The 27,921-nt window shown below is 40.3% G+C and overlaps 2 protein-coding genes across 3 annotated transcripts in view; both read right to left on the bottom strand.

The window, feature by feature from the left end:
- Window positions 1-2,853: 2,853 nt before the first annotated feature.
- On the bottom strand, window positions 2,854-6,637 carry klhdc7a (kelch domain containing 7A). The gene has a single exon (XM_074676849.1). It carries the CDS (start codon window positions 6,635-6,637, stop codon window positions 3,494-3,496), a length of 3,144 nt encoding a protein of 1,047 aa, XP_074532950.1. The 3' UTR covers window positions 2,854-3,493.
- Window positions 6,638-12,278: 5,641 nt separating this feature from the next.
- Window positions 12,279-27,921, bottom strand: part of igsf21a (immunoglobin superfamily, member 21a) — a 362,000-nt gene continuing 346,357 nt past the window's right edge. For both annotated transcript variants that reach the window (XM_074677099.1, XM_074677108.1), the window contains exons 9-10: window positions 24,536-24,574; window positions 12,279-13,568 (exon numbers count right to left, since the gene is read on the bottom strand). In XM_074677099.1, the coding sequence (XP_074533200.1) occupies window positions 13,492-13,568; window positions 24,536-24,574 (116 nt within the window). In that variant the 3' untranslated portion in view covers window positions 12,279-13,491. The remainder of the gene's footprint in view (window positions 13,569-24,535; window positions 24,575-27,921) is intronic.

The raw sequence follows: 27,921 nt of genomic DNA, 5'->3' as shown, positions 1-27,921 counted from the left end.
GAAGACCCCTGAGGTGACTTACCAGAATAATGTTGGTATCACTTCAGCCATATGAAATAGGGAAGCAAGGTAATGTGTGCAAAAACAATAGGTATTCCAACTTTCAACGTTACCACTAAATGAGGTATAATTTTATTTCTTTTTGTCTGTTTTTTGATTGGCCTGTTAGTCTTTATACTGGTCTGAAAACTGTGGAGACACTTGGTCTTGACACCAGATTCTGTTCTCTTAAATTCAGATGAATTTCAGTTCAGCATGGCACAACCATAATGTCATCGGCATCTGTGAGGACGGATAATCAAGCAAAGATCCATAGAAATCCTCCTTGAATATAATAAATTCACTATAATAATTCTGACTCAGTTTCTAGTAGCACAAACCTCAGCCCATACTTATGCCTCTCATAGGTAAAAGTTTTTACCATAAAAACATCAATACAAACTCCTCTGTGCATGAAAATTTCTCTCTTTACTATTTTGTAACTCTTGGTATTATTTTTGTATTTTTCACTATTTGTTCTTTCTTAGCTTCCATAGAAACATGACAGCTTTCCTGGAAGGGGACCCACTCCTTGTTAGATTTAAAAATCTTATTTTAAGTTATAAGAAAATAAAACTATTTCTAAGTTTCATTTGAATCAAATCTGTTCTGCACCTCTGAAGAGACTGTAAGGAGTGTCTGAGTGATCTTTAAAGTCTCACCTCTAGATATACACCTGATGGTAATCCACAATTTAAAATGGGATTATGGACACCAAAATGGGTTATTTCTAAAAGCCATTTTCAGCTTCCTGATTGAGTGTCAAAGTCTCTATGACAACACCGCACCAGCTGCAGAGAGATTTGAGTTTTTCCTCTGCTGTGAGCGATTTCTTGGATTGGTTTTGTTGTAATGGTTGACACTGGAGCTGGACTGTTTGATAGGAAAAAGGACAGACGAGCAGACAAGAGCTGAATGAGAGAGTGATAGAAATTGGGCTAAAGGCTAAAACATAAGCTGGAGTCTAACACACGGGTTGAGTAGTTTGTGCTAATGTTCATTCCAACCTACAGTCAGCAGTTATTCTGCAGTGGTCTGTTCAAACTTGATAGTCTATTAATAAAATGAAAAGTGAGGTTATGTTAGCTCTGCTTGGTGAGGTTGGAGTTGGTTGATGAGCACTGGTAGGATAACCAGGATTCACTAACATTACATGTCATGTTACACATCACAGCACCGCGCTGTGAGAAAGTCTGCTTACCTACTGGACACTAAACTACAAACTGAGTTTACAAAGTTAGCTTGTCGTTACGTTTCAAACAACAGCGCTACATAACTGTCAATAAATACATTACCTCATTGTGTTGCATCCGGTAAAAAGTTGTCTTGAACAAACAAAAGTAGAGCCAAAAAGAAGATCTTGTCTCCATTCATTTTTCTAAACAAACACATGCCTTGGGTAGAGCCATGTCACATCAGTGGGGAGCAAGTGTTCATGGGAAGTGGAGTCTTTGTTGCTTCTCCTGAAAGTCCTCACAGCCCTTTGGGATTTTCAATTTGACATAATGCACATCTATTGTTGTATGTTGTATTTAGCTCAGTTTATATTTGATATTAAAAGATAAATTAAAGTTCTGATATTGTTTTATATGACTGAATGATAAAACCCAAACGTTTTAATCTTACTAAAGTAGTTTGACCAAGGGACATGGATCATACACAACATCACTATAATTTAAGCTAAAAGCTTTCTTCAAAAACTGCATCTATGTGGTTATATTTCCTGGTATGAAAAATAAAAGCTTGCTGAAAGAGGACATTTGAGGACAATGAAAATAAATTAAAATGATGTTCTTTGACATGAATAACACGTCTGTAAGGAAGTCAGTAGTTATAATGTGTGCACTGTGTGACTAGTTTGAATGTTTATGTGAAAGAGGAAGAAAAAAAGAGGCCATACATTATGTCCTCCCATCCAGAGGATAATTACATGCAAATTCCTCCTCTCTGCACTGTCCATATCTGAAACTCAGAAAGTGCTGTTAGTGTTAGCAAAATACTCTGAGGGGAAAAGGGAGTAGATGTAATAAAACAAGTGCTGAGTAAACCTGCAAACCAGAAGTCATCCAAGGCAACATCTGAGGGGACTTGTCTGAGTCTCTTTCCATTAGGCGTTTGGTTACAGCGAATCAAAGTGTTTAATTAGAAAGAATCAAAGACGCTTATGTTTGATGGTCAACCATCTGTGTCTGCCTCCCGTTTCCCCGCCTGCCTGCTGCCTTCAGGTACAGCTGAAGCCCTCTTTTTCACACACTCTTTACGAGCCAGTCAGTCTGCTGCTGATGCCTGCGTGTCACATGACAATTCTGTGCTGTGGGAGAAGTTAACATGTCTCACTGACGGCACTGATGTGTTTGCACTGTGAGCCACATGATGGTGCTATAGCAGCACGTCACTCTCTGAGAGCTGTCAAGGCCTCAGCATCATGGTGTGTACAAATGAGGAAACAATGAAGGATTTAGTGTTTGTGATTTCCATTCCTAATGAAATGCTTAAAAAATAACCTTGACGAGGGAAGATTGTTTCTGTTTCGTCCTGTAATTGATCCTGTTAGTCACATGTACACTAAAAGAGACATTCAGCTCAACACCACTATTAATAACAATGATAATGATGAACAAGTGCAATGAAAGACACATTCATGTACATCTTCGGTGTTTATATAAGAATATTTGACACAAGAAAGAATCAGTGAAGATTTACAAAAGCATTTCTTCCCACCTCCTTTAGAGTCACTTAAATCATAAAAAATAACTGCAAGTCTTTTGGGAGAGTTTTAAAAGTCATGACAAATGCTTTTAGAGCCTCACCTATTTATATTGTATGACAAACCCATTTACACCCTGTCATACTTAAAGAGCAAGTGTAGATAATTGCATTGTATCCAGACCACTGTGTAAGTTATATCTGCAGCCTCCACAGTGGGGCACACTGACAGATTATGACTGCATCGCCCATTCTCTATAATATGTTAGCGTTGAATGAACTCATTTACTCAAAGACTTTCTTATGAGTTATCTCCACAGCTAAAGAGGTTAAGCATCTGGAGTGAAATAAAAGTAACGTAATGGCAGGGAGGAGTGGCAAATCAAAGAAGCAACAATTTACATGGCAGCACATCCCCCAAACTAAGCACTAAATCTAAGCAAACACAAGTTTAAGGGTCTAATATTTTACTTCTACTGCCAGAAATGGAGACATTAAAAACACACATTTCATTGTGCTATACCTGATCCAAGAAAACAGCAGCGAAAGAAAGGGAAGATTTGTCTTTTTTTCTGAAAGGTAATCCTATTAGCACCTCGAGGAAATGACAACACAGTGATTAAAATTTTGCTCTTACATTCTGTAGGTTGAACATAAACCCGAGCAAAGCAAATCCACTCCAAGAAACTTGATGTTAAAAGCAGGAATACTCCATCACCACCTAATCTTATCATCAATGGAGTCCTCGTTACACGCTGGTTTGCCGAGGTGTCTTATCAGGGAGCGAAAGGACAAAAGGGAAAAGTACGCCGTTTGCTGCGGAGAGGACGCTGAAATCCTCATCCACAAAAGCGGGAGAGACGGCATCAGCTCTGAACTGCATGGTGAACTGACGGCTGACACAGTAGACCGTGTCGTCTATTGTGACACACTGGAAGGCCGGGCAGTGCTGCATGCGTCTGGAGCTGCACTCGTACCACAGTCGAGCCACCGAGTGGAAGCGGTACACGCCGATACCCAGCCGGGGGTTCACATCAAAGCGATACAAAAACCTCCCCACTGATACCATATCTGCTGTTCTGTCTTTGCTCGCCACCATCAGACTCTGCTTCCAGGTGTTGGTTTTGGGGCTGTAGCGAAGGAGCATGTACCTCAGAGTCCCCCCGGAAACAAAGAGCTCTCCATTACACACTGTGACGTGATGTGCGATGGCAAATGTATCGTTTGGCAGTGGAGCCACAAATGTCCATCTGTCCAATCGTGGATCGTAGCGTTCCACCGAGGAGAGGCACTCCCCTCCGATGGCATAAATGTAGCCCTCCAGAGCTGCCAGCTTGCAGCGGGGCCTGGCTTCATTCATGGGGCTGATCTCTTTCCAAATGGATGTCAGAGGATTGTAGCAAAACACTCGCTTTGAGGGTGTCATTTCTCTGTCTGTGCCTTGGCAGCCCACTGCCACAAATAAGTAGTTATCCATTGTGCACATGGCACAAGCTTTAGAGATGACCTCCTGAGGGATTGGGCAGAGTGTGTGCCAGACGTCTTTGTAGTCATCATAACAGTACACTGCACTGGATGTCCTCCTCTGCTCTGTCTCTGCTGTCTGCCCTCCTGCCCAGTCTTGAGGATCCATATCTGCCACCATCAGATACTTCCTTCCTCTCATTCTCTGCTTCCTGATTTGCTCCCGCTCACCAGCCATTAGCCGCCCATACAGGTTGGGGTCCATGAGAACCTGCAGGTAGTTGTCTGACATGACTCCCAGGACTGCTTGCTGCACAGCATCGTGACCATGCTTCTTAGCCAGGCACAGAGCCTCCAAACAGTTACCCAGATCGAGTTTACTTTTTAAGCTCTCCAAATCTGTGCCCTCGACTGCTGGAAGGTGCAAAAATGGAGCCCCTGCTACAGTCTCTAGCTCTCCTGCCTCTTTGCCATCCTTCTCTGTTGAGGAAAGGATCATATGGTAAACAGTGATGGACTCATTGCCAGTTGAGGTCAGAGAGTGAGTCATTCGAGAAGAGGCGCCTGATGTCAGAGAGGGGACGGGAAGTTCAGACTGCTCAGCCGCAGACAGATAGCTCTCTTTGCGTAGGAGTGCAGGCCTTGCGGGGTGCTGTGGCTCGGGACTTTGCAGCGAGGACGGATCCTCAGCAGTGTTAAGTGGTACAACCAGATCACGCATAATAATGGGGCTCAGGGAGGAGGGAGATTCTGCGTTGCAGCTTCTATATTCCCCCGGCTGTGACTCAGAGTCCCTCTCAAACTGACCTAGGACTGTGTTTGAGTCTGTAACAGAGTGAGAGGAAGACTCAACATAGTAATCATATATCTTTCCACGCACAAGCGGGTCTTCTTTTCCTTCCAGCACAACGTTAGCATCCTCCACTTTGATCTCTGCCTTAGAGAGGAAGCTGGAGTAGGCCCCCTGGCGCTCCAAGTCCTGCCTCAACTCCCTGCCCACACCCACACTGCCCTCGAGCTTCTGCAGAAAGCAAGGGGAGCGGCGCCCCGTTGTACTGGCCATCCCACTCTCTGTTGGATGGGGAAGGTTCAAAGCAGTACCGAATGAAATATTTCTGGTGGCATCCTCTGCTGGCTTTTGAAGAGTGAGTATGTCTTCTTTCATGTTGATATTTTGGTCACTAGATAGCACACTAAATGCATCCTCAGACTGTTCAGACGGATACAGAGAGGCCTCGCTTGGCATTTCCAGGGCACTGTCAGATGTCAGGTCATCATGGTCAGCGTCTTTGTGTGAAGAGATGGACTCCTCGCCTTCCTCCTCGTAGGTGTCCAGGTCTTTGCAGAGAGATACAGATTCCTCACTCCCTTCATAAATGTCCAGATCGTTGCACTGGGATAGGGATTCCTCACCCTCATCATCGTTGTCATGGTCTTTATGCAAAGGGGATCCCTCACGTTCGTCAAAAGTGTCTGAGTCCTTATGCAAATGTTCCTCACCCTCATCATTAGTGTTGAGATTGTCACACATAGGTATGGATTCTTCAGCCTCCTCATCAGTGTCATAGTCTTTATGCAGAGACATGGATTCATCGTCGTCTTCATAAGGGTCAAGGTCTTTGCACAAGAGTACGGATTCCCCGGCCTTGACGATGTCATGGTCTTGATGCAAAGATATGGATTCCTCAGATGCAATGGAAGCGTGGAGGGATTGGGACAAATGATTTAATTCCTCAACCCCGTCAAAAGTGTCTGAGTCTTTCCGTAGAGGTTTTGATTCCTCATTATAAGTCTTGTAGTCGGAATGAAAAGCCGTTTCTTCACCAAGATCAATGCCAAGATCTTTGCTTGATTCCTCAGCCTCGTAATCACCAAGGTCTTCACACAAAGGTATGGATTCTTCACCCTCATCATCAGTGGCATGATCTTTCTCTAAAAGTACAAATTCCTCATCTTCGTCATACGTGTCCAGGCCTTTGCTCAAAGTTTGTGATACCTCACTCTTGAAATCAGTGTCGAGGTCTATTAATGAAGGTATGGATTCCTTGCCCTCGTCATCAGTGTCATGGTCTTTATGTAGAGTTATGGACTCCTCGCCCTCCTGATAAGTGTCGTGGTTTTCGCACAAAGGTATGTATTCTTCATTCTCATCAAAAGTATCGAGGTCATTATGCAAATGTTCAGAATCCTCACCTCCATCATCGGTGTCCTGGTCTGGTGAGCTTTGACTCTTCAGTGTCGTTTTGCAGTTTCTGCATTTTTCCTTTCCGGGATCTTTGTCGTCAATACTGAGCTGATTTCTCCTTTTGCTCCTCGAGCTGTAAAACCTGTAGGCCCAAGAACCCAGGAGCACAGCGGCCACAGAGAGACTCAGCTTCAACAGCAGATGCATGTCGATCTGGACTCCCAAGAGCTCTGCAATGGGCATGGCTGCAGCGGTGACGGCGGCGACGATCGGATGACTGATCCTGTTGAATGTTGTCGTCAACTGACGGGATCATGCTGTCTGGCTTTCATTGTAAAAGAGCTGATGTGATCTGATGACTGCCTCTCTTTGCCCAAGGGATCAGGTGTAAAACGATACCCGCTGAGGCACTATTTGCATCCCTGGCTGTGAAGAGGCGGGGCACTTGTCATGCACCACCTGTGGTAAGTCAGATGCACTTTGAAAACCATACACAGGGTATGTAAATAGCCAAAAGATCAATATTTGCTTATGCAATTTGCTGACTCACCCAAGCGTTTCCCAGCACTGTCATCCAAGAACTCTGGTCAATAACTTTGAGCTTTCTTTCTTTCTTTCTTTCTTTCTTTCTTTCTTTCTTTCTTTCTTTCTTTCTTTCTTTCTTCAAGCTTTGTTATTGCATCTTTGTTCTTTGTATTTATTTACACAAACAGAAGTTGTCCAAGTCTGACTTTAATGCACCAATTTCTGAACATATCCACAAAAACTTTATGACAGATCATGTGCCTTTGCTTGCTCAAACACATGGCTGGAGCTGCAGGAGGAAACAGTTTGGATAAGGGGTGGGGAGTGATGACAAGTGACATTTATCAAATACTTAATAACCAGGATACATCTGTTTGCACAGCCATAGCACAGATCAAAGGTCCTTGTCTTTGTCAGTGCAGATGCTTAAATCCTCTCTGGGAAAAGAGGCTGAACTCTCCTGTTGCAGAATAAAAAAAGACAACCACTTGGCATGATAAGCACACAGAACTGTAAATAATATAGATAACCATCTGAAGGGTACCAGATGGAAAGATGTCTGCAGAGAAACCTGAAAGTGTCATTCATTTCTGTACACTACATACTGAGATGCAAACCCTCCTCTCTTGTCATGTGGGAGTCTCGTCACTCAGTCCCCGCTGTCAGGCTGTCATTTGTGCGGCTGATAACACACTCAAGCAAGGCTGCGGTCAACAAGAGAGGAGCGTTTGCATTCGAAACATTTTAAAAGCGCATCATATAGAGCGTGTGTTTGGTTACACGATAGCTGAGCCTGCAGGTGCCATAAAAGAAACTGGATTCTGCAAGCATGACTGACTGCTGAATAATTCACAGATGGGCCAAAGAGGCTGCTTCTTATCCCCACCATTGCTCCCAGCTCAGGTGAACCATTCAGAACACTGCTTGCTGAGAGGGGAAAAAAAAAAAAAAAAGCACAACACAACATGATTGCCAGCCATGTGCATTGTTGCATGGAGCCACTTTCACCTCCTCGTGCTTGTGCCATCCGTGATTGGTGTGCAACATGCAGCTGAACAAGAACAGAAGGCCAAAAAGTCATTTTTTAACAGGTGTTTCAGGCTTTTTCCCATAATAAATATGCAGATGGATGAAGCACTGGCAGAGGAGGGATGTAGGCAGTTAAACACAAAAAAATAAAGCCTAATATTTTGTGGCTTTTATATTTCAGCGCTCAATTTGTCAAGAGAAGAAAAGGATAACTGATAAAGGCAAGACATATGAAAAAGACAGAGCAGTCTGGACTCATAATGAGCAGAGACATGTGAAGAAGAGGGCAAACACAAAGCATGAAAAGGACCAGTATTTTCAGTTTTAACAGTATGAGGCATTCATACACAAATGCACACAAGTTCATTTTCCTCCTACTGGCACCGTAATGATAGAAAGATAATATGCACGTTATCTAATGCGTTCAGAAATAAAGCAGATTTGTTTTCTGCAATGTGAAGCGAGCTGAAACAAGCACAGAAAACCAAGAATTGCCTCTTGAATCAGAATTTAAAGCACGGCTGAGTTATAATGCTATACAGTGGGTGGACATGGATTCGTGCCCTTTGCTTCCCTCACTGGAAAATCATAAATTCAAAGCGCGTACAACTCCCTGTTAATAATGTTTGTGCTGTGAGGCGCTCATCTCCAGAAAGCAGGGATGTGCGTTGTACTTTCGGCAAGGTGAGGTGACGTCCCAAACGGAAAGGTCTATCCTTTCTATTCGACTCAGCTTTAAGAAAGTCTCCTCTGAGCTCCAACCTGGTTTAAACCTTAATCTCTTAATACATTTTGTGTCCTTAGAACAGCTTAAACTGCAATTCTTGTGAAGTCCAAAAAATGCAGGATAAGTCTGCTATAACAGTACAAATTGCGATGGTTTAAAAGCAATGTGGGAATCTCCTTGAAGTCATGCAGGGGTCAGTACAATCAGAAACATCCGAAAGAAATTCATATTCAGAGCTTAGATATAATTAAGCCAGAAGAAAATGAGCTTCTGTCTCTCGGCAGAGGCAGCTTGTCCTTCAGATTTCTCTATATGGTGCTGTTTTCATAAATTGGATGGTAACCAATTTCTTCAGCAGTGTGGACTTGCAGTTGTGTGCTATATGTCAGGGAAAAGGCTAATGAGGCCCCCATTATCAGATATTAATGGGTAAGACTCCATTCTGGCTCCTGTCGTAGCCCAAAAAATGAGTTTGTACTGGACACCATGTCTGGTATTGACCTGTTGTTACCAGTACCACTCATTCTTGGAAAGAAGAGGGTTAGACTGACCAGATTCAAGAAAATAAGGTAAAAATAATGAGTTAAGCCAGGACTTTGCTAGCCAGGAGATGTCTTGTCTTCAGACTGTGTACTCACAGAGCGCCAAGAATGTGCAGACATCTCATACATTAAACTGATCATTTAATGTGTTTCAAATTCATAGAATTCTACTTTATGTGAGCAAGAGATGCCAGGATGTTCATAAGATGGGCCAGAAATTTGAAATACAAGACAGAAGCGTCCCTCATAAGCGAGCTTCGAGTACCATACAAGTTTAAATATTACATTCTTGCATTCTATTCAGCTGTTGAAGTAACACAAATCTGTACTGATTGTTCAGTTCCATCACATCCCGCCTTTCGGGTAGCCTAGCTTTGCCACTGCAGCTTGCACCAAAATGAGTGATGGATAAATTACCAAGGGTGTCTCTAAAAGGGTGGCCTGGGCTGGTATTGGCCACTCCAGGTACCATACCAAATCCTGAACTATGATTGGCTCTTGTCTGAGAATTGTCAGAGAAAAGACCCGTGGCGTGTTGCATAGTTTGCTTGTAGCTTTCTATGCATTTAGTAGCACAGGTTGAAAATGCATTTTTTCTAAGTAGGGTGGTTTAAACTGTGACTTTGAAAAATATTTACAGTTACTGGAGAATTAAGCTTAATTTTTATTTATTTATTTATTTATTTTGCAGTTACCACTATCATGTCATACCTTTAACACCTTGATGCCTGTTGTCTGTTGTTTCTCACTTTTACCTATTGATTCATGTTCTACACATACCAGAGATCCAATCAGATCCACTGTATCACAATATAATGGTCAGGGGATGAACTTCTCATGTCTTTATAAACAATATAGTTTAGCTATAACTATTATGTGTACTTTACTCAAATTGTAAGAATGCAAAAACACATAGAAACAATCTATTTCTATAATTGTTAATTAATTCAGGCAGCAAGGAGTTAAGTCAAGTAAGAACCACAAACAGTAATGCCAAATATGTTACATAGTTGAATTAAAGTCATCAAATAGATATGATAATTGGTTATTATGTTATTATATGATGTTTAACCTGCAACTGTGTGTAACATTCTCAGCACCTCCATGACCTGACTGAAGATAGAGCGCCTGAGATTTTGTTTACATTAAGTACTCGCTATTAATACTCTTACTTAAATATGTCTAAGGGTGTCACAATAACTGAATTTCCCCCCATGGATAAAAAGCATTTCTAATTCTGATTGGTGGGGCAAAAGGTGAATAAAAGCTACTCATTACATTTGTGCCAGTGGTTGAATGCACAGGTCATGTCTCGCTTGTGTAAGTCCTGCATCCTGCTGCTCCTGACCTAGTTGAGCCACCCCAGTCCGAAAAAAAATCTGGATACACCCCTGCAGGTTACCCGAAGACAGCATTGTTACATGCCATAGTTTGTTGTGTGTGAATGTGTGTGTTGTTCCTCTGCTTTATACTCCTACAAGTGCAGCCCTGGCTTCCACTGCAGCTACATGTGACTGGGCTAGCTTGTTGCTGCTTGACAGTCAGGAGGACAGGTATAAGAGCAGAGGGAGGAATCAGTTAGGAAGTCAGTGGGCCCTCGGCTGCATGTCTTTGCTGTCTACCAAGACTCGTTCTGCTTCTGGTGAAAGTGTGCTCTGAAATGCCTTTGCCTTTGGACTTTGTGTGTGTTCATTATTAATTTTGTAAGTGTTTGAGCTTCAATAGGAGCTTGTTTTATGTTGTTTTATTACTTTGTAAATAAATCCATTTCTTTTACATCTGTTCAATTCCATTCCTCTTTCAATTATTGCTACCCCTCATCTTCCTACCCTGATCATCTTTAGGGTCGTATCAAGTATCCACAAGTATATTGAAAACAACACAAGCTTGAGAAAGCTGACATGCAGATCATACTATTTCAGGCACTTTGTGGGAGTGTAGTTTTATGGCTCTGCTGTGCAGAAGCTAACAGTGTGCAGGAATAATTTAAAGATACTTACATTGCCAGTTGTTGACAAAGAGTAAATACAATTTGACAGGATGTTTAACAAAACGATTAACTATCTAACCAGCCATGACACTGTCACTGTACCCAATACAATTAGGATGTTTAAGGAGTCAAGAGGGTCAGTGTACTTTTTGAAGCCTGTCAGTTACGTCACCAGTTTATGTCATGCTGAAGGGCTTAAGGCTGTGTTGTGCTTTTCACGTTAATGTGACGCGCAGAAATGAGATGCAGGGTGAGGCTTTTATGCTGTTTAACACCATCCGTTGGTGGCCATTCCCAAACTGCAGGGGGCGTTGTGTCACAAATGTACGTTAACCAGAGTACTAAACAAGAAGTTTGCCTTTGTTTTTAACACATTTACATACGTCCCGAAGATTTTTTTCTGGTTCTTTTAACTGATTTCTCTTCTCTGCCAGGCTGCAATTTCACGCCATGAATTATTTGCCACTCAGTTATCATGGTGATCTCTGCGTGAAGAGTCATACTGATGCCTGTATTACTGCACTTCGACCACTAGAAGATCCTTTTCTTCTGCCATTTATGAGTGTGAGGAAATTTTATGTGTGAAAAGGGCTGCGTGAGGGGGCGTCATTCATCTGCAAGATGCCACCCAGACCCCGCCTTTAGTGTTTCACCACAAAAGGTCCAGTCTTTATTTTTTCAGTTTCTTTTTGGACAAGGAGTCAGAAAGTGGTCAGATTCTTCAAAGAAGTGAAAAAAAAGTTTGAAGCCAGGAAGTAAAATCAGATGTTTGTCAAACAGAGGCTTTGAGCAAGGCTATGTTGCTAAAGTTTAGGTGTAATCAATAGTAATGGTGTTAAGTCTTCTTTAAAACTGTAAACATTTTTTTTTTTACCAGACCTATAAAAGAGTTTTTGGCTGGTCTTCAAACCCTGCAGCCAATCAGAACCAAAGATTAAACCAAGGTGTAAGGAGGAGTCTGATGCCCTGCGCCCTGCAGCTGCTTTTTTACTACCTAACATCTGTTAAATAATCAAACACAGTGTCATAAGTAAAGTCAAGGCTTGTCAGTTTTATCATCTCTCCATTTTTAATACAGGTGAAATGAAACAAATGCAACAACCCTGTTTACACACGCTGCCTCAGGTGAGCACTTCCCTGGAATGGCGGCTAAAATGATCCTACAAGTACTGTAAATGTCTGGGTAAGAGTTACGTATCGTACACAATGTAGGTCACTTAAGATAGTATGTCACAAGTAAATAACTCGGTTACAGGCCAGTGACAATGAGTTGCAGCTCCGTCAATTGCAACACACCAAAAAAAGGAGAAAGAATCTTCAAACGTCACATGCACCACAACCCCAAAACAGCAGACATATGTTAGGTACTTTTTTCACTCTGTCCTTGGAGACCTGCCATGTCGATATAAAAAGCCCAAATGAGAAACAGAAAGGCTGTTAATGTTACTGTCCTTTCAGCCAAGAATGAGCTCTGAAAACAGTGTTGAATGAAGTACAAACAAAGGTGGAGGAGAAGTGTAAACTCCCAGCGATTCTCACAACCAACCCTCACCCAAACCCATATAACCTCTTTAATTATTTTCAATATTTACACTGATGTACACAAAATACACTCAAAAAAGGAGATTTTTTTTTCTAGTTTCTCAATGCGTTTAAATCCTCTGGTACATTCCGAGCCTTCAGGGAAAAAAAAAAAAAAAGGAAAACTTGTATATTAATAAAAAAGAATGTTCTCTTGGAGCATCTGTGTTTGTTCCCCCGAGGGTTTATCAGCTTGTTGCTAATCAGGTGCATCCCAGGACATGAAAAAGACAGGTGTGGTTGATAGGGAGCCTAAGCCAGTTCCACTTTTCAGATCTCAGTCGACACCAATCACATTTTGACTCATCAAAATAAAATGCGTTGTTCTTTTCCGTTTCAAATCAACTGATTTTATTGATCAACAGGCAGACGTGGGACAAGAAACAAAAGAGGGTGTAACTGGGCAGGGCTATATAGGAAGGAGGTGGTTATTGTCATGTTCATCATCTTGTTCTTTTTATGTCTTTATCTTGGTTATTATTTTGTTACAAAAAAAAAACAAAAAAACAGTGGAGCGCCATCTGGTGGTGGCACTGTTTCCTCATTGACTGATGCATGGAGGGCCCGTTGGTGACTGGAGAAGGCTTGCAGGATTTGTGTGTGCGAATGTTGTGTGAGAAGGGAAACTATGTGTGTTTGTTTATGTTTGTGTATGTATGTGTGTGTGTGTGTGTGCATGTGTGAATGTCTTGGTCGAGGGGTTTCACGTCAGTTCCACTGTCACTGTGAGGACAAGTGCCATCGACGTAAGTCCAAGCATGTCAATGCGAAAGGCTCCATCTGCAAAAAAAAAAAAAAAAGAAAAAAATCAAAGGAAGAGTCGGTCAGACAAGGACACAGATATTCATCATCAGTAAGGACACACAGCATAAATAAAACACTGAGGTAAGACACTGAGCCCTTATTTTTACTCATGACTCCACTAAAATACAATAAATTGAATGGCTCTGTGTGATATAACCTTTTCAAAAAGGAAACCCTGGTGGTGTAGTTTAATCCAGAGTGACATATACTATATGGCAGGGGTAGGCAACCTTTTCCATGACTTTGTGCCACTTTAAAATACACTCATACTGAAAGTGCCAACACATCTTTCCTTTATAAAACAATTCTTAGATGATCTGTGTTTGTGGTATTTTTACAGTGATTAAACATGTTCACAGCAGAGTTCCTCCCTCATCTGTCTTTGATTGCTGAATTCTGCCACAATGGCCAAACCATAGACTGTATATAGAGTGGATAGCGTGATTGCACCATTTATCACTGTACGGTTTTGAAGCCAAAATATCCCGGCAGCTGTCAATCATCATTAAACATGACATAAAGCCTCGTTTTTAACCTTGAATAACTAATGAAAACAAAACTTTTCAGAAAAAAAAAGGACTTGAATACAAGGCAGCTAAATAATATCTTCAAATCGCCACAGCAATCAGGCGTAAGAAACATTTCTACGAGGTGTATTAGTTTTTTAAAGTTTGGCCACAGCCCATCAGGAATGACTGGAGAGCTGGATTTTTTTACCTATACTGCAGCCAGTCACCAGGGGGAGCAGTTTTGGTGGCGACCTCACTTTGAGCTGAGCAAGATGACATCCATTATTTTTACAGTCTAAACGTGGGACAACTGGATGTCTGTGCTCTCATGCACAGCCATGCTGAATACAGGAACATCTTTGATGGCAGAAGTTTGATACTGTGACACAACATAACTGTAACTTTATTTGATGGTCTATCAAATAAGATGTCGGCAGCCAATAGGAAAGTCTCCTTTCTGTATTCTAAGTCAGCAAATGGTTTTTCATGATTCGCTATGCAGCACAACTCCCCTCTGTTGCCTGGTTTTGAACCGTACAGAATGTTTTTCAATTCTGAGGCTCAGATTAGCATACTTTGCCAACGCTGTTTCTACTAATTCCAATTTGTCTGTCTGGTCTCAAAAAGACGGCCCACATGTGATGTCGTACATACCACACTTTCAAAGAAAAAGGGTGCATATCACTCAATCTCTGGCAATAAATCCATGTTCTCTTGTCCAACTATGTTGTAAAGAATGGCTGAAATATAGTTTGCTTGCCATGATAACACCGCTAATTCAATGTGTTTGTGAGCTAGAAGTTTCAAGAGATTTGTTATTCAAAGTTATTTGTTGAATTTTTATTTGAGAACATTTATTGAATACATTACAATTGTTTTATTAGTATTTATTTAATTAGTTTATTTTGTTCTCTGTCCTGCTGTAATTGTTTCTCTGTGCATACATAAATCCCCTCCCGTGCCAGCTATGGCACCCATGCCCTAGGTTGCCAACCGCTGCTGTATGTTATTCAGCTTAGACATGGGTTGACCAATGCACAAATTGCTTGACATACTATCCAATCATATGGGTACCTTAGCCAATTAAAAAAATCAAGTTGAGAATTTATCTGATCAAATAATAAAACAAAAGTATGACAGCAGAAATCCTATAAATGAATGCAAAACAGAAACATAAAATATGTCTTTTTCTTTGTCATTCAGAAAATAAAAAAAAAAAAGAATAAGAAACAAGATGTGTGACGTGATGTAGACATCATTTGTTCTGTATGAATCTATAAGCAAAAGACTGAAAACATATATTGATGATACAGCTCCTGGAGGATACTGCCTTGCATGGCTGCCACCAGAGCTCAGAGAGGTCCCCACATGTCCTCTGGCCTCTGGTGCTGTCTACCAAACTCAAATATAATCTTTCTCTCCCAATATTTGGAGAGCTCCAAATATAAAAATTATTTAAAAGACATATATGTGTGAGCTATGAGGAGTGAAGCTCTAGTATTATTTTATATTTTTTTGGAGGACAGATTGGCTTCAGGCTGACCTTCCTTGCTGCAGCTTTCTGATGGGAACGTTTAAGAACCTGGAGCTGCTGCAGTAGGGAAAAGGTGTGACTGACCACAGGCGTGGTTTTGCTGACTTAACCAACGGCTTGTTTGTTTGTGGCTTCACCAACAGAAACACTTTGACCACATCAAGGTGCGGCTGGGCTCATCGGAGTCAGCATGTGATGTTGTAAGGGTTGGAATGATCAGGTGATGAAGTCCTGTGTCTACAGCCTACATTAAAGCAATAGATAACGCTCCCATGACTTGATCCACTGGGCTGTAATGCAGTAAATCCTGAATTGACTGACTTTAAAAAGAGAAATCTCATGGAATTATATTTCACTGAAACTGTAATCTGACCACCTACGTAGGCTTTGTTCTGAGATTAGACATCAAAGGACTCTTTCTGTTTCCTTGGTGATGCAAATCTGCAGTAACTCTGTTGTTTTTGTCTAAAAAGGAAAACCTAATGCTTGGAAAAATTCATAGACAGTGCAAATGTGACATCATCCATCAAGTTGGAGTGTCTAATGTACTGCAGCTGGTTTGATAATTAAGCTGCAAACATCATGGGTTGAGTTCACCCCATGGAGACACAACATGGGATGATGCCAAACCATATAGATCCGCACAGTACAACATGGTAGAGTACGATGTGATACAGAGCAATACTCAACAGCTGTATAAAATATTATAAAATATGGTATGATGGGACATAATGTGATTTGGTATGAAACGTGATAAAATACCACACAATACTACATAATATGATATGATATGACACAGTATGATAGGATATGATAGGCTGAGGTATGATACAGTACATCACGATATAGTATTATTATCAATACAAAACAATACGATATGATACAAAAGAATAAAACATGATACAATACAATAAATAACTATGTGAAATGATATTTTGCAATAAAATAAGGCATAGTAAGTGTAAAAAAAAAATACAGTACAATTTCACACAAAATATGATATGCTAGGATGTGATAATACATGATACGATCAAACTTTATATGATAGAATATGATAGTTTACAATACAGGTTATATTATACGGCACAAAAATATATGATATATGATCTGATCTGATGTGACCTAAAACGATACAATTTGATATCATACCATACCATACAGAACAAAATTATACAATACGTCACAATAAGATATAATACAGATTGATTCCACATACAATATGACATACCATATGATTTACAACATGATATGAAACTATAAATCATATAGTATGATTGTGAAATGATACAGTACAGTGCAATTAGGGATGGGTACCAAATTAGGTACTTATATAGTTAAAACTACCGGGTACCGATTCACGTAAAATCAAAAGGTTCCATGTTTAGGTACCTAATTGCATCCTTGTGACTGTAAGGGACTGGAAGAGAAGGTGGTTTTCCATACTGGACATGAACATAGCTTTGCAAGGTTATATATTGAAGAATTAATATGTTAAAGTGAAAATAAAAGAGATTTTACTTTTGAACAAATTCATACTTTTTAACCACATAAACACAAAAAAGTACCAAAAATTGGTACCGTTGAGTACCAATACCGATAACCAGGTACATGGCATCAGTACCACATTGTTTCAAATGTGAAAGGTACCCATCCCTGGATACAATATGATAATAGCTACAGTACGTAACCATACAATAGCTGTGATGTGCAACATGCATGTTATGTTCTTTACCATAAAGACAGTATCTACTTGATAAAATGTCTTTTCAGCATGACAAACTGTGGCTTTGCACCATGCTGAGGTCATGGGGGTCATGGTGATAAGAACTGGCAAAGAAATCTGCATAAAACACTGTTGTTTTATAAACAAAACAAAACAAAATAAAAAAAATGTGATATGTTGATCAAGTTTACAAAGTCAGGTGGAGAATATGTTACTGGGTTAATTTTTTTCCGACCCTTAATCATCAACTTGATGCATTCCTGTGGTAATTTGTCCTTCTGCTGTGTTGTCTATTGTCTGTTTCAAGCTGACACTGACTACAGTAAAAATAAATACATAAATAAAAAATAAAAACAAAAATCCCTATCAACTCAATATCAAAAAATGGACTATGGTGCAGAAACATTGGGTCACCTTGCATCCAGAAGAGCTGGCCCTCTGGCTTTCAGTAAGCAGACTTCCTTTTAAAACCTGGAGGTCACTTCCACCTCATATATTTTTATAAACTACATCTATGATTTTGTATGTGCACACTGGGAATTACTGTTTGTTAGAGTGTTTGATGATAAATTTCTGGATCATATGTTCTCAGGATTGTTTAAATCAAACTAACAGGTTTTCATCACCATCCCTAATCTGAGTTAATCTCCTCCAAAGTGACATTTTGTGTTCCCTATATTACACCCTGTTTATGGGAGTCATACAACATTAGACAACAACAACTGGATCTTCTCAATAAGCACTTCATCTCAGTCTGTAATGGGCTCATCCAACCATAAGATCATCATCTGAGGTCCCCTCTCAGTCTACAATCAGAGATGCAAGTCCCCCAGCCATCTGTTTGCCTTCAGATTTTGGCTCAGACCTCAGTGTCTTTCTGCCAACCTGAATATCAACTGGGACTCATTTCTGTGGCAGCGTGCTCTTTTTAATAAGGATCACTCCACCTCAGTCGTGCTCCACTGAAAATGCCAGCGGAGAACATATCACATTCTTTCAGCACACGGCTGCTTTTCCTCCAGAGAAGCTTTAAGTCAACTTAGCTGCTTTTACACTCCTGCTTTATATTTCTGACTGAGGCTGCAACACATCTGTTTGTGCTCCTGACGCTCTGCTTCCTGTCTCTGATCTGACCTCTGTTCTAAAAGAGGATTTTAATTTGAATTTTGCACGGCACTATGGGAAATGAGAGCTTGGCTGTTGCATGTCTGCCAAAAAAAAAAAAAAAAAAAAATGCAGATTATTTGATTATGGCTGCTGGCTCTTATGGTATTGTTATTTCTCAGTTAATGATTCCAAAGTGCATCAGAGGATATTTTGTGAAATTTGATACATTTTCATCTACGATTGCACGGCTGCATTGGAGCCAAGATGATAAAATGCCAAAATATGAATATAAACCCGACATTTGCTGTTTACATTAATCTAAACGCACTGGCAGAGAGCTACTGCTGAAGGGAATGTTTAAATTTCACCTGAATTTGACTTCTCTGTTTCTGTCAAAGCCTCTAAATCTGTCGTTTAGCCTATTTCTCAAGATGTTGGCATGGTAGATCACGCTTTGATTGACATCAGCCTGGCTCACTACACAGCACTGGTGCTTGTGACTGAAGACAGCTCTAAACAGCTCTGAGCAGCATGTTTGAGTCTTCATCTTAGCAAAGGAGGAAGATTTAATAAATTAAAACCAGGTGTGTTTCCCGAAGCACCTCTTAAATTGTCAGGACAGGCTTTCCCCAAATATTACAAAATTTCTTGTTCATGCACGTTCCTCAAAGTAGGAAGTTTCTGTTGGTTCGAGAAAACAAATGCATATAGAGAAAGCTTTGCTCATCACTGTGTGGGGCTTTGAAGGTATACAAGATGATGGGGAGAGAGTACAGCACTTTGTTTAATGCCTTGAGTGGATGAACGAGTTAGAAATTTGTTCATGTGACTTAAAAAACAAATTTGGAATCCCTATCATATTTACTAAACGTTTAATCATGAATATAGCCCCGTTTCCACCAAGCGGTTCCGTTCCGTTCATCCCGGCACGGCACACACTTTACAGCGTTTCCACTGACTAATCTCTGGACAGATCCCCAAATAACCAAGCTGTTCCACTTTTTTGGGTGCCAGACTAAACTAAGCCAATCCTTGAAGGTGGAGCTACAACACTGGAGACCGTTGATTGGTTGAAAGAATCGTCACTTACTGTGCGACAGCTGCTGTATTTCTCCTGGCAGCGCGCAGCCTTCTCTGAAACAAAGCTGGACTGTGCTTTGTAACAAACAGCCACATGCTAATCACAAAGCAGATGAATTGCTAGATGTTCCCTAAACGTTTATTGTGTTGCATTTTTTTCTTCTTCGTTGGATTTATTAGCAGAGTACATTGTGTTGGGCTGATGTGATGTCACGCTATCATTTAACAGACGCGGCTATCGGCATCTGGCTTAATCACCGCCTACCACAAGGGGGCATGGTTGGCTGTGGAAATGCAAACAGGACCAGGTTTAACCGAGCCAACCCGTACCAAATTGTACTGATCTAAACCGGACTGCTTGGTGGGAACAGAGCTATAATAGTAAAAGCAAAGGTGCGTATTTTTTAACAGTTAGCAGTGCTAAATCATAGTTAAGTGTCATGACAGTTATGTTAAATTTGCACCTTTACTTCAGTCTTGTTAATATGTTTGTCGTGCCCTTTATATCTTTGCTGTCATTCAGGAAACGCCACTTTCTGCCCTTTGTCTCATGACAGATTGTCGTGTTGCATTTGCCAGCCTTTTCTACGCTACAGTTAGATACAGGGTTTTTGTTGTTACTTTGCCAATGACGTTTATGCAAGCATTGCTGTGGTTTTTATCATTTTGTTTGCATTGTTACTCAAACAAACAGCCTCCTTTTAATGCTACTAAGAGTCAAGCCTTAGGGTCTCTTCATGCCTATCATTACCTTGCCAGTGTGAGATGGTTTATTTCGTTGTCCCTATAAACAAATACATTTTTAATTTTTATGCTTATCACATTTTTATCACAGTTTAAAATATTTCTGTTTATAAAATTGCACTGCCCCTTTAAGGTGTCTCAGGATGACACTGTTTTGACAGTGATGTAAAGATATTACTGTAGTACATCATAATTCTGTATCCTAGGGGCCGGTATAGCCAAGCAGTCTAGGTTGTGCGCCCCAGGTTTGAATCCAAGCCACTTTACTGCACGTCACTCCCTACTCTCACCCTTTTTCCTGCTCTGTCCACTGTCTTGTCCTCCACAATTAAAGGCATAAAAAACCTGAAAAATAAAAACAAAATGTCCTGTTTCCTTCCTTACCCACAGCCTTTAAGTATAGTTATTTAGTTTCTATCTAAAGCTGTCAGAGTTCAACAGCAAACTACAATAGCTTGGGTAATGCTACATCATTCCCCTTCCACCAACACTGAATACCTGCAGCCACCCACAGGGATAAATGTAACTCTTAAAGTAGATAAAACAGCTTTTCTAACCACACATAATGAAACCTGGTGTCAGGGGTTTACTTTTATATAAACAGAAAAGCATAAGCGGTGTAGTTGGGTGGCTATTTTAGATAGCAGGTAACAGGTTCCTGCTGGCTTCAACCATACAAAGCATCTCTTCGTAATGTCTGAGGACTGAAGTTCTGACAAAGATGAATGAATGTAAGCGCCTCATGGGAAGTCTGGTTTTCTCTCTTTGACTGACAGGAGCGCTCCCTTCCACTCGCACCAGGTGGGACTTGTGTATTCAGTCATTAAGCCATCAGGCACGTGTGTGGTGACCTCTTGGGGCCGTGTTGTACACCGATTTGAATTGCATGCAAGGCATGTCTGCGCGTCCATGCTGACCTGATTCTGTCCTTGCTGTGACACACACCTGCTCCGGAGCATTTGCATATTCAGATTTGCATCCCTAAGATACGACTACTGGGAAGGCAGGGGAAAACAGAAAGAGAAAAGGGGGAAAGAAAGTGCAAATGGAGGAGAGGGTGAGGTAAATGAGGTGTTTTTAAAGCAGGAAACACAGACAGGGAGTGAAGCTTGTCTCTGGATTCAACTATTCAAATCTCCTGTGAATGAGGCAGCTCAGCTTAAAGACAGCTCTGCCCGCCATCTGCTGTGGAAGCTGTTCACACTGTACACTGGAACACGAGTGTCACACACATGCACGGGGGATTATATGCAATACAATCAAACCATTCAAATGCATTTCATGGCTCATTGTGCAACAACTACAGTCACAGCGTTTTATTGATTCTTGTTTAAAAGAGCAGTTACACTTTACATTTAGTGCACATTGCTTTTTACTTGTCCCTGCATACCTACAAACGTGCTTCATTATGCAGTATCCGGTTCTCCTCACAGCATTACACTGCAAAAACTCAAATCTAAGCAAGTGTTGATGTCTTATTTATAGTAAAAACTGTCTTCAAGACTATTATGAGCCATATAAAAGTGACACCTCAATTGCTTTAAAAGATCTGCCAATGGAATAAGAGAAAATCACTTGCCAGGTTTTGTGAATAAGGATAATGGCCCAATACAAGAAACTTAACAAGCACAATTTTTACTCCACTGGCAAATTTATTATACTGTTTACAAGCAATTCAGCCCCCATTTTTCTCTTGTAACATCTTGAAGTTAGATTTTTTCTCGACTAGTGATGTGTTTGTTACTTATATGAAATCTATAAAGTCATTTTTTACTTAGTATAAGTTGGTAACTTGCTTGTGTTCCAGTTTCTGCAGTGAGGGCATTACTTTTCTACATTTTTATGTGGGTCTCCACCTTTGACTCACTCATTTTAAAGACTCAGTTTGTTGTTGTTGGGGCCACATTTAGCATGAAAAAAAAATGTATAGTGTGCTTTTATTTAAACAAAAAGGCAAATATAATAGAAGCTCCTAGTCTTATCTCTAGATAAAAAAAAAAAAGTTATAAGACAGTTAATACAAAAAAGAAAGAACATTTCCTGTTATTTATTACAATTAAGGTCATGTTGCAGGCTTGTAATATATTGATATGAAACATTTCTCTAAACTTGTCAGGTGTTTGTGGTTTTAACTCTCCAGTGCACAGTGGTCACTTCAGTGGACAGCTATTTAAAAGTTGGTTCCTCTTAAATCTAGTGGTTTCAGTGAAGGAACTGACTCTCAAACTGTGTCAGGATTTTTTTTCTTTGAGTGTTTTATTCTTCCAAGGGCATGATTTTTTTTATTACTTAATATTTTTTTTTTTTTTTTACAAAAGTCACAGACATGCATCAGAAGGTGAAAAAACTGATCCACTACTACTTTTCTTTGTTGGAGACAACTTTTTACCAGATACAAAATGACTAGGTAATGTATGTATTTAAAGTTTAAAACATGACAAAAATAAACTTTACAAACTCAGTTTGTATTGTGGTTTAGTTCTAGGCTATATTTAGTGTAACTCACAGCCTGGTGCTCTAAGGCCATGTCCACACATAGCTGGATATCAGGGAAACCGCATATATTTTTTATATGTTTAGGCCTGTTGTCCACACAAAACCGCAGAAAATAATGTTTTCTGAAAACCCCGGCTAAAGTGAAGATTTTGGAAAACTTTGGCTTCATGGTTTCTTCTAGACGCCAGTAAATAAAGTTTTTGGTTTTAAAACTCCACAGAGGAATAACAGGGGCTCATTCTGATTGGCTGCATTCTGCTGAAAGCATTCTTTTATTTGTTCTTTTGTTTTAGTTTTTTTTTTTTTTTACACTACTCTCACATATTTGAAATAAAGCATTCATTCATTCATTCATTCATTCATTCATTCATTCATTCATTCAATGTTGAATGGTCAGGAGCATGTTTTCCACTAAAATGGACATATGTGTAACTGTATGAAGAATCAAATATTTGCAAAAACAAAAAAAGGTAATTTTTTGTGCCCTAAGAGGACAAAAGAAAAATTAAGGAAGTAAAAATCTTGGAACAAGTTTTCATATTTCATTTATTAGAGGGTTAAATGCGTAAAATCAGGCATTCTCTACAAGAAATAAGACAATTCAGTTTAATTTAATTTGTCAATTAATAATATTATTTTATTTTATTTTATTCATTTTCAAAAAAGAAGTTTCTTTGTCATTGCTCTTAACACAAGCCACAGTGACTGGAAAAGTCCAGATATACATCTCATTTAAGACATTACAAACAACATTTTTGCAAGAATATTTTTGCTTATAAATTGGCTTGAAAAATTTCTGGGAACAAAGGATTTACATCTAGACTTATCAGGTTGATATAGATTAAATTAAGTTTGAAAAAATATTTTGGCCATATTTTTAGATACACTCAGTAAGATTTGAGTTTTTGCAGTCTAAGCTTTCAAACTTTGAGTGTGTGCCCTGAATTTTTTTTTTAACAACGGTATAACCTGCACTAACCACTAGGCCTTTGTGTCACTTGAGTCGAAAAGTCTGCATAAGAACAGTTTTCAAGGCTAAAAATGAAAATCAGGAGATAACAAATGATGTAAGAGCAAGGGAGAAAGAAATACAGTTGAGAAAAATGTGAAACAGCAACAAGAAACGCCTGAAACAGGGTGAGAGGTTGGCACAGAAAAGTCGACAGAAAGTGAGTATGAAAAGTCGGAGAGGAGGCGAGGAAAGATTGAAGCAGAAAGAGAGGGGGAGTGGCAGAAACAGAGGAGAGAGATGGAGAGGTTGTTGTCACAGCCCTGCGGCTTCTCCTGACAATCCCTCATCTTTACATATGATAATCTCAAAGCCGCAAATGAGCCACTGCTCCACATACGAAACACCAATAATCTCACACTCAACCAAAAGTGACAGGCTCGGTTAGTCTTTGGAAGAGGCTCGCTGCTGCTGCTGCCGAACATCCGAGGAAGATTAATCCTGACTGAATCACTCTCACGCACTCTATCAGGGAGAATGCATTCAGGGCAGAATGAGGAACATCCACCTGTCAATACTTGAATGTGAAAACCACAGTCTGCCAAGGAATTTGCTTCTCTGATCAGAGTCAGATTCCTGCACACATCCTGAGCCTGAGCAGACGGCACAGTGTCACATTTTGTTCCCCGTATCACACGCACACTGCAGCCCTGGAAACATGACGATCAAGCGATACAGCGGGAACCATGGGATGTATTATAATGAAAACACACTCTGAGTTTGTGCAGCTGAGATACTTACTGTTGGGATTCTGTGTGTTTTTCATCATGCTTGGATTCTCTGCAGGAAACAAAGAAGAAGAAAGATCAACTGTGAGACGATGAAAAGCAGAAGCTGTTACTGAGAGACAGAGTGAAGAAAGGAGGAAATTAATAAGAGGATAAAGAGGAGAGAAAGACAGAGGGAAGAAGACAAATAGTCATGTCTGACAGAGGTTGTGGCTTTTCTAATGAAGCTGAACTGAGGCTCCTGCAGCACACGTTAAATGGCACATCCCCCGTGAGATAGAACAGGCCTGTTAATGGAACTGGGAACTCAGAGCAGCACCAGAACAACCAGCAAACGTTGATCAGAAGAGGAACGAGCAGTGGCAGAGAGCTAAGAAGTTCAAAATGTAGATATCTCATTACTGAACTTTATCTGACATTTAAGGCTAAAAAATCACCCTGTGTCTGTTAAACAGATCAATGGACTAAGAACAGACTTTCAATACATACAAAACTTCCATTATTTTACTTTGCAGACAGAAACACACTTAAACCCCCCCAAAACCACCAGGGTTAGAATCATCAGTCCCCTGATTCTAACAGTCATCGCTCTCTCTTTTTTTTTTAATTCTTTTTTTAAAAAACAAACAAACTTATCAAGTGGTTTTGTCTTATTTTCAGTAGAAATTTTCTTTTCAGACTCAATATGAGCCATATTCACCAGACCACTCCAGGAAAATGTGTTATTTTAAATTATTTAAAGACAAAATAAGGTCTGAATTGCTAGTACCTAAAAAAAATCCAATACAACAAGAGAAAAGTTACTTGTATTAAGTTGTTTTTCAAGTATTAAGCAAATTTCTCTTGTTCCTTTGGCAGAGGTTTTTTTTTTTTACTTGTTGCAAGCAATTTAGACCTTATTTTTGTCATTTAATGACTTAAAACAAGAATTTTTCTGGACTGATCAGTTGAATGTGGCTCACATCAAGTATAACAAGACAATTTTTACTTAAAATAAGACAAAAACACTTGATAAGATGTCATTATTTTGCAGTGCTCCTGAGGTATCCCAGCCCAACCTTTAGATTTGATGGTCCTCTTGCATGGACTCTGGTCTTCAGTTCAGCCCCCCTCCAAACCACCAGGGAAGAGAAGAATCATCAGTCCCCTGATGCTGATAGTTTTTTAAAGGAAGTCAAGTCAGGGCTTTGTGCAGGCCAGTCAATAAGGTTTTCTGGGGCTAGTTCTTCGTTGGGAGCCACGTATGTTTTGGCTCGTTTGTCATGTTGGAAGATAAAGCCATGACCCAGTCCCAGATCCAGTTTCCCTCCTGTTTGCTTGAGTTTTTCTTTTTTTTCAGAATCTCCCTATATCCTTCTTTCTTTAGGATTCTCAGTTCCAGACTGGGAACTAAAGCACTCCTCGCACAGCACTGTACTCTCACCACCGTGTTTGACTGTGGTGGGGACTGTTCTTTGGGTTATACACCTCTTTCCCCTCTTTCTCCAAACATAAGCAGCGACTCTCTGTCTCTCCAAAGAGCTCTAGTCTGGTCTCATCCAACCAAAGAACACTTTGTCTGCTTCCAGTCTGCAGAATCCACCTCAGTCTGGCTTGAGGGTGTCTCTCTCTCTCAGTCCATTTTCTGTGACATCGGGGCACGAGTGACTGTCTTCTGGCACTTTGGCAATTCCTGACTCGGTGAACTGGTGTAGTTAGCTTGTTGTTCTCGACTCTTCAGAGGAACAAATGTCTTTTCCATTAGTTTTCTTTCCAGAGACCAGTTTGAAATCTTTATTTTCCTATCTCTGCCAGACTTGGTCTGAAATGTGTGGCTCTATCTTTCTGAAGTTCTTGATGATACGTCTCACTCCACTTCCTGACGTTTGGAAAAGATGTTGTGATAACTCTGTCTATCCTTCTCCTGCTTTGCAGGCATCAACAATCCTTCTTAAAGTCAAGTCTCAAAGGAGTTTTTTTTTGTTTTGTTTTGGCCTGATGCTTTCAGCTCCAGTGATAGTCCTTAACCTGAGCTGAGCTGAGGTTTTTTATCCTGTGTGAAAAGTGTAGGACAACCCACAGGTCTCTCCTGAAAACACTAAAACACAGTGAAAAAAAATCTGCATTTACACGGAAATACCGACTGGAATGTTGTAATGAGCTTGCCAGACCTGTAGTTGGCACTATAACTATCTTGTCCAGAAGCCATTTTTGGGAGATCTCCAATGAAGTAGAGTTGGGCTGATCATCTGTTGTTTTGGTGAATACCAAGTGCAAAGGTGGAGTAACAGCACATTTTGTTGAAAGACAGTCAGCAGATTCAACAGATTGAGCAACACAAGCACAACATGGTAGTCAACAGCAATTATATGCGCTTGTGCAAAGTGAAGCGTGACATCAGCATTTCCAATGAAAACTCCGGCTTACTGTTTACAACAGCAACGGTGGCTGCAGCATTTCAGAAAAATTCTACTCTGAAGGCCGTTTTCAAAAGTTTTGGTTGGCTAACACGCTGTGTCCGTGTTAACGGGGGCCCAAACGCATCAATACTTTTGTGTTTCACCCTATAACTGTTGTCGTGTAAGCTGCCCCTCAGTCTGAACTGAACTGATTAATTGATGGATTGCAAGCTTTGAGCATTAGAAAGTTGTAGCACATGATTAAAGCACAACATTGCTTAGTGCTTTGGCCGCATCATTTTGAGGTGTTGCCACATTTGAGAGGAGGTGCATGTTAACTACATGCGTTGGCCACAAAAATCATTTTCAGTGACCATTCTCCTGCGTTTCCAGACTGTTCTAACCCAACATTGTTGTCTGCTCCTCCAACACTGGAGTCAGAGTCTTTGTCTGCACATCTTGCCCCTAAAGCTAACACTGATAAATGAATGCAGGATATTTCCCTCCTGACTGGTTTGCTCTAAAGTTTCTGTTCATTAAATGGTGCATATATTTCTTTTTTCTTATTTCAAGAGAGAATGATTTGAGTGTTATAACCTCTGGATCAGTGGGGTTTCCTGAGGAGAAGTTAGCAGAAACATCCATCAGGGCTACTTTTTTACATTCATTTGAACATTTCAGACTCTGTAACTTCCCCAGTCTCACTTTAGAGGAAGTTTTAAAAAAATGCACCCTCATCCAGTCGTCCTCACACAGCTACCTGTTCTACTTTGGTGAAGTATGTGTGTATTTTCTGCCACCTTTGAAAATAAGAGAAATTGTCTCCTCCTTTAATAAGCACTGCCGATGTCTACCCTGCACAATACACTCTGACGATGTGTTTTCAAAGTTCTCGGAGGGATAAAGTAATTGCAAAGGAAGAAGCAGAAGGGCTTGACGAGTATTAGCAACAGCGCTGAATTCCACTTTGCTGGCTATTTATTGACTTCACATATGAGCAGGAGGAAGCTACGTACGCGGC

The sequence above is a fragment of the Halichoeres trimaculatus genome, unplaced genomic scaffold (assembly GCF_033239565.1).
Source record: "Halichoeres trimaculatus isolate MK-OKI-2021-1 unplaced genomic scaffold, fHalTri1.1 fHalTri1_scaffold_1, whole genome shotgun sequence".
Classification (NCBI taxonomy): domain Eukaryota; kingdom Metazoa; phylum Chordata; class Actinopteri; order Labriformes; family Labridae; genus Halichoeres; species Halichoeres trimaculatus.
Note: the sequence above shows the minus strand (reverse complement) of the source record. Positions and strands in the feature narration are given on the sequence as shown.

What these genes read in the sequence shown, in the direction of transcription:
- klhdc7a (XM_074676849.1), bottom strand. Translation starts at nt 6,637, where the DNA reads ATGCCCATTGCAGAGCTCTTGGGAGTCCAGATCGACATGCATCTGCTG.